Below are 11,307 nucleotides of genomic sequence, written 5' to 3'. Positions count from 1 at the left end.
CATACCCCTCCATAAATCTTCATCCGCAAAGCCAAGCCAAAGAAAAGAAATTGCAGTACAATAATCAAAAGTGCAGGATAATGTTACAAAAGTAGTAAAACACTGCATCTTTTTACTAATTGTCTTCATTTCGGAGTCAGATATAGGCATGCAATAAACAGTCCTTGAATCTGAAGGTTTGTGTTTTGAAGCTTATATATCTTATGGTTGACAGCAGGGGTGGGCATAAAAATAAAGTATCACCAGGGTGGGATTGATCATTTAATATGCTGGCAGCTTTCCCGAAACAGCAGAATGTATACATGGGGTCAAAAGAGAAGAGGTTAATTTGAACGATAGTCATAACTACATTCAACTCTGTGGTCACTTGCAGTTTTGGATAGGGTAGTTCCTATCCAAAATTATGATGCATCTGGGCAGGTCACGTCCTGTGGTCCATCTGTAAAAATTGTCAAGAAAAAATTAGGGGCATGCCAAAGGTCACAGGATTTGAACTAACTGATGGAAATGCTGCAGCAGAGATGAGGAAATATATTTTCACCTCAAGTGTGCTAGAGGTCTGGAAACAGCTAATTGAAAGGGTGGCAGATTATATGTAATGGAAGACCAGATACCAGAGGGTCTACAGCCATGGTAATGAAAGATGGGACAAGAATAGGAATCTCTTTCACAGCCAGAAGATAATCAGAAGGTTCATCAAAGTGATGTTTTAAGATGAACATTAAAAGATTTAGGGAGGGAAATACAATCTAGGACAGTAAAAGCACAAAATGCTGGAGAAGCTCAACAAAGGCAAATGGTTCTTAACCTTTATTCCTTCCACTTGCATACCACCTTAAGTAGTCCCTTACTAACCATGGAGCACCTTTGGCAACCTTATGTGGTTAGTAAAGGATTTCTTAAGGAGGAATGAGAGTGGGGAAAAAAGGTTGAGAACCACTGAACTAGGATTTATGTTGTAATTTTTCATAACAAAAAGGCTTCAAAGAAAAATTTTAGAAAGGTTCTCAGATATCAATTGAAATATGATGCGAGGAAAATCTAAAATCAAGAAAAGGTATAACAGCTACTTCAGTAGAGCAACTAAAGCAATACACACACACCAGGTGAGTCAACACAAGACTTTTATTTAGACGTTACAGGCTTCAACCCCACGGGATGGGGTGGGACATCATTACTAGTTTGCTGCCGATCCACGGGACCGGCTGGTTTAAATTAAGCACAGTGAGCTTCAGTGAGCACAGCGCCTTCTGGCGGGAGACTCCGTAAACCTTGGCATGCAGCACTGCGCGTTTGCGGTCCATTAAATGGGTGAGTACTCAGCTGTCTGTTTTATGACTCTGCGTGCCCGCCGAAGAACCGCGCTGGCAACGGTTCGCAAAACCACGCCGTGCACTCACTTGGCCTGCTACATGGCCACATAAATAGACAGTTTAAAAAGTAAGCTTGCTAAGGTAATAGAAATTAAGTTCTTTCATGGTAACGTAACACTTGATCTGAGGAAGAGGTAGACCCAAAAAGTAAAGCCCAGATGGTTGAAAAAAACAATGTACCAAAGATAAAGACTGATCAATAGATGTAATGAGAAGCTGGTAGATGGGATGACAGATGATATGGGAAACAAATGGGGTCTAGAAATGGATATCAAATTGGGTATTCCTTTGTGCAATTGCTTTTGACAAAAATTACAATTTCATACAGATATCCTTTGAATAAGTAATTTTTATTTAAACTACCATATTTAGAGAGTTGTACTAACTGCTGTCATACGAAATGGTGCAGCTGTACAAGATTTGAATCATAGATGGTGTTAAAATATAACAATCAATTATTTTACAGTTCAATGTGGTGAGGAATTTAATAATTATATTTCTGTACCAGAATCAAAATTTTGTCTTTCAATACATTTGCACAGCCATGATTCACCCAGTGGGTTTATAATTTCTTATTGTAAATCCAAAGGAACAAATGTCAGCAATATGCCATATTTATCATAAAGGTACTTGGGTTTCACCATGCGGACAGAAAAGAAAGTGATAGCACCAATTGTGCTTCTACTGGAAAATATCAAAAATACCATCATAAAATTATAGATCCCTTTATATATGGAGCACTAACCAACAGAACCATCAAGATACCAGGATAGATTTTGAATATCACCACCAAAACATAAAGCACAAATTGGAATTAGTACAGAGAAAAGTCAAGTGGATTGTTAATTATGAATGTGCAATCTTCTCCAATTGTTTTTCTTCTTTGCAATCCAATTGGGTGATGTTTTATGGTTTGGTGGGGCATATATATATGTACACATATATAATATAAATCATTCTGAATTGTAGAATCTCAGCACATCATTTACACTATAAGTAAATCATCCAAAACAAACTCCAGTTGGGCTGATGCTAAAAAAATACAATATGGTCAGAACCATTCTTTGTGATATTGTACAAAACACTGCACTACGATACCATTGGGGGTTTTTTTTAAAAAATGGCAGAACTGCCTTTAAGACATTTAGTGTTCAGAAGGTACGTTCCATGAAATCTCCTTTCCATAGAAGTATAGAAAAGTTCTGGACACTATTCATTATTCACAATGCCATAGAACTTATTCATCCATATTTTCATGGGGTGCACCATGTCAATTCTAACCATCTAGGCACATTACAGTTTGAAATGATTACAATCATACTGTGGACATCTTCATAGTGGTTCAATTCCATAGAGATGTTGCACTTTCTTTTTAGATGAAGGGAGGCTCAAAACACTTGCGACACCACTCAATCCCTTTGCAAGGTGGCAAATCAATTGGTTGTGCTACCTTCATCTGTTCTTCTGTCAAGCGCTCGTATGCTGATTTATATTCTCTATCGAAAGCATCTGTTTTTACAAATTAGATTAGGATGCAAAGTTAAACATTAAGATCTTACATTTGGTTTTCAAAACAGTTACTACCTCCAGACGTCAAACAACTAGACTGTAATAGTACAGGGGAGCCCATTCTACTTATGCTTATGTAAAATCATTGATACAACTATGCAATTAATCCCAATCTCCTGTTTTTTCTTTAGAATGTTATCGTTTCCTCTCCATGTATAGATTTGATCCTTTTTTGAAACTGCCTCCAATATTTTCAAGTAGGTCATTCAAGATCACTGCAAACAGTGAAAAGGTTTCTTTATGGCTTTGTTAATTGCCTTCTATCAGTCAGAATCAGGAATCAGAATTTATTGTCATGAACAAGTCATTTGAAATTCCATGTTCTGCAGCAACGTCACATTGCAAACATACATATTATAACTTCCAATTGCAACATTTTTGGCATCAAAACACCATTCATCAACCCAACATTGCTACTCCATGGAAATCAATAATAGCTTCTTCGTTCACTAAACTGAAGACGATTCAAGAAAACTTCTTTCGTATTGCTTTATTATGCTAATAATATGGTGCCTAGAACTGAATACTACTTCTCAGATTCAACATTTTATAAAAAGACTACACAACTCCTTTGTATTTGGTATTCCAAATTTTGTATCAAGAAAATAATCTCACTTTTTAAAAATTACATTCTAGTTTCTAGAATTCTAAGTGTAACTTTTCCACAAATGTCATAAAGGATCTTTGCTTAATACACAAGTATATGGAGTGAAGTAGGGTTTCACTGCTAAGATCATAGACAAAGGAGCAGAAATAGGCTATTCAGCCCATCGACTCTGCCTCACCATTCAATCATGAGCTGATCCATTTTCCCACTCAGCCTTCTCCCCTTAACCTTTGATGCCCTAGCTAAAGAACCCATCAATCTCTCCCTTAAATTCATCAGACAATTTGAACTCCACAACCACCTGTGGCAACATTTTACAGATTCACCACTGTCTGGCTAAAGATATTCATCTGCATCTCTGTTTTAAGCAGATGCCCTTCAATCCTGAAGTTGTGCCTTCTTGCCCTAGACTCTCCCACCATGGGAAACAACCTTTCTACATCTACTCTGAAACATTTTGAATGTTGAAAGACATGGACAATGAGATTTCCCCCACTCCTACCATTCTCCTAAATTCCAATGGGTACAGGCCAAGAGCTGTCAAATATTCCTCGTATGATAACCCTTTCATTCCTGCAATCATCTTGTGAATCTCCTATGAAACTTCTCTAATGTCAGCATATCCTTTCTTAAGTGAGGAACCCAAAACTGCTCCCAACACTCCAAGTGAGGTCTCAGTGGTGCCTTAAAAAGCCTCAACATCACATTCCTGCTCTTGTATTCTATTCCTCTTGAAATGAATGCCAGCATTGCATTTGTCTTCTTCACCACTGGCTCAACCTGCAAGCTTACCTTCAGGCTATCCTGGACGAGGACTCCCAGGGCCCTTTGCATCTGGGAATTTTCTATTTTCTCCCCATTTAGAAAATCGTCTGCCTATATATTTCTTCTCCCAAAGCGCACACTTTCTGAAATTCTATTTCATTTGCCACTTCTCTGCCCATTCTCCTCATCTGTCTAGTCCTTCTGCACCCTCACCGTTTCAACACTACCTGCTCCTTGAACAACATTTTATGTCTACTACACAATTTAAATGACACAGATGGTAAATGCAGTCTCCGTTCCAGTGACCCATGTTCAATTCTCACCTCTGGTGTAGTCTGTGTGGAGCTAGCACACACATATTTGCTGTGCCCAAGCAAGTTTCCTCCCATAGTCCAACTACATGCAGATTAACTGTTTAATTGGCTCCTGTAAATTTCTCCTATAGGCAAGTGGTAGAATTTGGCGAGAGTTGGTAGGGACATGGGGAAAATACAATGAAATTCATGTAAAGAAATACTTCGTTGTCAGTGTGGCTTTGCTGGGTCATCTGGTTTGTTTTTGTGCTGTAGAACTAGAATGCAGCTTTAATTTCAAAGCAATACAAAGTTGTTGTTTTTTTAAATCCTGAACCTGGGTACGATGTCACTAGTTTTGCATGTTGTAAATTGCTAAAAGATTGCTTAGATTATGACAGTTACAGTTGACAGACAAGCCCAACCAAAGAATTTGGCATAATTTCTTGTAATGGACTGCAACAGTGAACCATTCCAGCATGGATAGTTCCATGGTTTGTCAGGTGCCATGTTACCAAAAGATATTATCCTGAAAAAAAATCCTGATACATTAAATTTACTTTGGTTTTAACTAAACAAAGCTTAGACATGCATTTCAGACGCAGTGCTTTGATGACATTTTGAAGATTTCCTCAGAGCAAATGTTTATACATATTCCTAGAAAGTTATAAGATTGGTTTACAAAGGAAAGTGGTAAAAAGCTCCAGGATTACCTTACCACTAAGCATCAGGTAACATGTCGTACAGCACAAAGCATGATGCTTTACCTTAAGCCTGCTCTAAACTATGCAAAATGTAAAGATTTTTTTAAATTATGAATTTTTTTTAACAGATACAGTACAGTAACAGGCTCTTCTAGCCTATGCTACTCAAATACACTATTTACAAACCTTGTATGTTTTTTTCTGGAGGGTGGAAGGAAACCAGAGCACCCAATGGAAACCCACACAGACAAGGGGAGAAGGTATGAACTCCTTACAGACTGTGCCAGATTCGAACTGTAATCGACTTGCGTTAACCGCGCCGCCCTGCTACAGTAACTTTGCCACCCTTGTGGAGACGCAATTTTTTTTAAAAGACTAAACATTACAACAGATACAAAAGCTCTTCCAATACACTAGTCATGAAATTCAATCCTACTTACCGATATCAATATTTTCTCTCCCAAGGGCCACAAGGGAAAGAAATAGAATTTCCCTATACATACTCCTGCAGATAAAAAGAACTCAAATGAGTTTCCAACCACTTGTAAGTTTATTATATATTCCAACATCACCAATATGAATGGTTCTAAACTTGAGACAACATCTGCTTTCATCATTTATTTTAAGGTAATGTGCTAAAGAACAAGATGCACATGTTGGCCTGTTCTTGGAGATGAAATAGCAATACAAAATTCAGGTTTATAGCATGGACAGTTTTTGCTCCCAAATTTTCCATATTGCCAGCCATTTTCTCATGAATTTCTGACCTTTGTCGTTTGTTTTCAGGATGTTTGCTGGTCTCCTTCAAGAGTAAGCACATGGGTCCAAACACATCATTGGTTTGAATACTTCTCACAATAATGTGCAGGGGACTCTTCTCCACCTGACCATCAGGAGTTAATCCACCAGCCAAATTTTTATCTGTCAATAAAAAAGATTGGTTTGCTATATTGAAAAGAGAAATATCAATTCTGCTAGCACCATATAGAGATTTTTTTAAAAAAAAACAAAGCTGAAAATGAAAAATAATCAGAAGTAGTACCTGAGATCCTTGCGACCATTTAGTCAAATACATTTTCAGATTCAGCTGCTTAATTTTTGAAATAAATAATTAAACACTGCCTTCTCAAAAGTAACAGAATGTATCATGGAGTTTGAAAGCAGAGATGTAAATGAATCAGTATTCAACTTAATAAAATAAGCAAGGTTACGGCCAGAAACTATCACAATCTCCAATTTACATGAAATGATTATAGAGGCCCTTCAGCCCATGATGCCCAAATTACACTAAAACTCTACAGCTTGCACTGGAAGTGCACCTCTGTTTCTCCATCCATTGAGATGCTCTATCGTATCTGCTTTCACCACCACCCCTGGCAGGCCAATCCAGGCACCTAGAACAGTGTAGATTTTTTAAAAAATGCCCCATACTTCACTCACTCACCTTAAAAGCATGTCCTTTAATAAGTGACAATTTTACTTGGAAAATTATTCTGACTGTCTAACCTATCTATGCCTCTCATAAATTTATTAATTTCTCTCAAGTCTTTCTTCAGCCTCTGCCAGTCCAAAGAAAACTACTTTGTCTAAACTCTCTCCCCAACTCATACCCTCTAATCCAGGCAGCATGCTGGTAAATCTTTTCTGTACTCTTTCCAAAGCCTCCATATCCTTCCTATAATGGAGTAACCAGAACTGCATACTCCTTGCAATCTAACCAGGTTTATACAACTGCAACATGGCTTTCTTATTCTGAGCTTCAATGCCTTGACCAATGAAGGCATGCAATAACTGCCCTTTCTACTTGCATAGCCACTTTCAAGGAGCAATGGATCTGGACATGCAGATCCCTCTGAACATCAATGCTTTTAAGACCTTCCATTAACTGCATGCTTTCCCCTTTCATTTAACCTCCCAAAGTGCAACACCTCAGACTTGTCTGGATTAATCTTCATCCACGGTGGTTAGTGCTTAGCAAGGCTTATCTTGCTTTAAAATTATGACACAGCTCTTTTTTAAGCAGATTTTCAGGCACCTGAATTGTTGAATTGCTTGCACAGCAATGACTCACTTAACATGAATTTATTTTGTCCTTTGTGTTCAGTTACTGAATATGTTCATTAGCACCAAAACGAAGTAAAATTCAGATGGGCACTAGAGGGGGGGGTGGGTTTGGAAGGAGAGGAGAAGGGGGACAGCGACAGGGAAGAAGAGTGAACAATCTGTCACTTACTCCTGTTTCTCCAACGTATGTACAGTGGGTCACCAGATTCTTGATGAAGATTAATGTTATCCCAAAGAAGTTGTATGTACACCAATTTGCTGTCTTGAGAAAGATTCGATAGCGACATCTAAAATGGGGAAAACAAATGAAAATATCATAATTTACCAATGAAAAACATCCACTTTTATTCCATTTAATTGTATAGAGCATTAAACAAAATTGAAATTACATGAGACTCAATACAGACTGGGAGTTACAGAATTTATAACTTGTATAGGATTAAAACCAGCTTTAAACTAATGATTTATAAACATAATTTTGCAAATTACAACCATATTTTTTTTTAGCACCAAACAAACACCACACCATGATTACTATAGTCCAGACTATACAAGCGAGTGTCCTGTAGATTTGAACGGTATCAACTCATGTTTGAAATGGTTAATGTTATTTTTAAAACAGGGCGGAGGCATCACCAATTAAATATCCAAAAGTAGGGAATGACCAGGTTGAAAATGCAGCTTTTTCTAGTTTAAGTGCTTTCAGCTTGACCAAATTAATTGTACTGACCATAAACTCAATGAAGTTTTCAGGAGTACATTATTCTTTATTCTGCCAGTGCAGCAGGTATCCATAGAAGTGTTAGCTTTCTATACCTTACTCTCATCTAAATTACATTGCAAATGCATGAATACTGCAGACTTCCCGTTCAAGTGATTGTGTATGCTGCTTTAAAAACAAAAGGTTGTGTGCTGACAAATTAAAGTAAGGCACCATTTGTAAACTTTTACATATTCACATGCATACCTGCATTCCTTTATTACAATGCTCAGAGGTTAGAATGAGTCCAGGCAGGTAGCTTGGCAAGTCAAGCCTTCTGAAATACCAAACGAGGTTCCAAAAAATAATTGGATGCTGATTGATAAACTTGCAACTGTGTATCACCTGATCTCCCTCATTCTCCAGCAGAGACTCCAACTCTTTACGCAGCACTAATGGACTTATATAGGGTACAGACACAGGCTTTGGATTAGGTCTATTCTGGAGACCCACTGGATCCTAGAATATAAAATTATATATGGTTAATCCATACATTGATACTACATACAATTTTCCAGAGAACACTTGTCAAAGTAAAGAAAGTACCAGCTTATGAATTTTCAAAACAAGTACTATTTTCCTGGAGAAAGGGATGAGAAGAGATGTTTAAAGTGACACACTGAAGAAATGTGTATCTATAAAACAGAGTCTTGGCTGAGGATACAGGTAATCAATATTCAGATTAAAAACAGTCCTTTCAGAAACTATGAAAGTTGAGATAATTCCAACTCGTAAACTCTAGCAAAACACAGCAACCCCTTTCACCCATAGTTCCATGCCACACACACTTCAAAAAATCTTTGAATGTCCTCACACAACCCCATCCAATTTCCAGCAGTCCCATAATGGTAAAACTCTACATGACTCCAAAGTGTATTCCACATTCTATCCTTATCACTGTGGACTGCCTTCCATTTTCCAGGAATTCAGTTTTGGAATTCCCTTCCTCAAGCCCAAGATAGCTTTACCTCTATGATGGCAAAGCTTTTTCAGCCTTAACTCAGCAAGAATAGTCACCTGGAAGAAAATGTACTAAATTAGGGGCAGTAGAGATTTGTTGCAGAAAAAGTTCTGGAGCTTCAGGCTGAGTACAGAATTGAACATCAATCAAAGTTTTGAATTCCACCAGAGTAGCACAAGCTATAAGCAAAGCAGTTGTGTTCCCATTTTCAAAGAAACCATGTTTTCCATCCATTACCTGACAGAATTCAATCCCTTTACTTCAGGAATGCTTGGTTTCATTTGGTATTATTTCCTTATTCTGTCCATTAAATAACATTGCTCCAGCTTTCTAAATATTAAATCATACCCCCGATTGAGCACCTCATATCCTTGATCATCAATTTCCCCAGTCCTTGAACCAACAATGAAGATTATTTCAGTTACTTGCTTGTGAAATGTAGATTTTAATTGATGGTCAACCACTTTTCTTACATTAAATGTTAAATTACTTTTAACATTTTATTTTATCAAATAATTATTGTGCTGAGTGCACAAATCTGTATGAGTCCTATTGAAAATTCCTTTCACATCTGGTGCATTGACTCCTTACCACACTTTCATGAAGACTGTTCGGGAGGCTGGTTGTTGAAATACCATGAGCAGGTCGCTGAGTCACATCCAAGTTCTGCAATGGACCACCTACACTGTAACTTCGGATCAAAGAGGCTGTCCGTTTCGGAGGTTCATTATTTCCCTTGTCCAGCAGCTCCTGGGAGCCCTTAGATAATGTACTGATCCAAAAGGGATAAAGAAAAAGGTAAATGCTTTGCACGGGATTAATGAAAAACAGAACATTGAAGACAGTCATTTGTCTTATCAAAACAAGGCCACTTCTTAAATGGCTATTCCACTTGTTCCATTTTCTCAATTCCACCTCTGCTCCCTTTTTGAAAACAAAATGTTCCTATCATTCTATCGCAAATCCAAATCTTAAACCCAAATATATTTAAAAAAATAAATAATGCTTCCTCACCTTATTTTAACAGCCCAGTATCTTATTTGCATATGCTGATCTCTTTTTATAAAACTGGCCATTAGTAAATTGACCATATTGAGAGAGGCATACTTTAAACTCTTCACACCAGAGTGAAAGGCAGCAGGTTTGTGATTCCAATCTTTTCCCAAGTAATTACAGAATGTACCAGAAATAAAAATGTTCCCTGTGGGCTACTGAAGTGCTATAGAAACTCAGCAGGTCAGGCACTATCCATGGAAAGCAAAAGTCAATGTTTCATACCAAAAACCTTTCATTAGGAAAGAGCAGTGAACAGTTGTTGGCCCAAAATATCAATAGTCTATTGCTTTCCATGGATGCTGCCTGACCTGCTGAGATCTTTAAGCACTGTTTTGCTCCAGTTTATCCATCATCTATCGCAAACACCTTGTTTACTCTCTGTGCTTCGCTCATGCACCAATTTTCAAAAGGTACATTAATCAATAAAATGACTTACTTCAGATTAGTGAAATTTCAGAAGAATGTTATGGTTAGATAAGGAAAGGAAATAAATGTCATTTGCATTTTACTGTAACTACCTTGCATCTTCAGAAGTGGATCCCTCCTGTGCTGCAGCAGGCACTGCTAAGTCTTCCACATTGATTAAATCAGATGCATCAGAAGAAGAGTCAACATTTTGCACAACAGGTTCTGACACAGTGGGTCCATGGTGGTTTGGTAAACTATCCCCAGACACGCTGGTCTTCAAATAAAAACTGAGAAAACAAAATCACCAGTCTTCAATTTTGTACTAATTATAAAAGTGCACACAGCAGATTTTGACATTTTTAAAGTCAAAAATAAATCAGCAATTTTCTGCCATAACTATTTGCAAAATAAAAAGTTTTGAAGGAAAAAGTTTGGGAGGGTTGGAAGTGGGATGCAAGAGGTACATTTTTCACACAGAGTGGTGATGCTCCCACAGTGGTGGAGGCAGGTACAATAAGATCCTTTGGGAAACTAATAGATGGGTACATGGATTAAGAAAAATGAAAGGTTACGCAGTCAGAAAATTCTAGGCAGTTATTAAGTCAGCACGCATTGCGGATTGGACATTTCTAGATTATATGTTTTATTCAATTATATTAATTTTGCTTTTCTGTTTCTTTGCCACAAACAAGAAAAACTTACATACACACCATTACAGTTATAAAAAAAATACATTCTTAACATTAA

General features: G+C 37.5%; 1 protein-coding gene across 12 annotated transcripts in view; it reads right to left on the bottom strand.

The window, feature by feature from the left end:
* Positions 1–1,107: 1,107 nt before the first annotated feature.
* dennd4c (DENN/MADD domain containing 4C) overlaps positions 1,108–11,307 on the bottom strand; it is a 190,329-nt gene continuing 180,129 nt past the window's right edge. For all 12 annotated transcript variants that reach the window (XM_069926480.1, XM_069926527.1, XM_069926536.1 and 9 more), the window contains 7 exons: positions 10,671–10,847; positions 9,688–9,868; positions 8,343–8,594; positions 7,545–7,662; positions 6,079–6,232; positions 5,752–5,816; positions 1,108–2,882 (listed from right to left, as the gene is read on the bottom strand). In XM_069926480.1, the coding sequence (XP_069782581.1) occupies positions 2,746–2,882; positions 5,752–5,816; positions 6,079–6,232; positions 7,545–7,662; positions 8,343–8,594; positions 9,688–9,868; positions 10,671–10,847 (1,084 nt within the window). In that variant the 3' untranslated portion in view covers positions 1,108–2,745. The remainder of the gene's footprint in view (positions 2,883–5,751; positions 5,817–6,078; positions 6,233–7,544; positions 7,663–8,342; positions 8,595–9,687; positions 9,869–10,670; positions 10,848–11,307) is intronic.

This window comes from Narcine bancroftii, chromosome 1, assembly GCF_036971445.1.
Source record: "Narcine bancroftii isolate sNarBan1 chromosome 1, sNarBan1.hap1, whole genome shotgun sequence".
Classification (NCBI taxonomy): Eukaryota; Metazoa; Chordata; class Chondrichthyes; order Torpediniformes; family Narcinidae; genus Narcine; species Narcine bancroftii.
The sequence above is the reverse complement of the archived record's forward strand: the minus strand, read 5'-3'. Positions and strand labels throughout refer to the sequence as shown.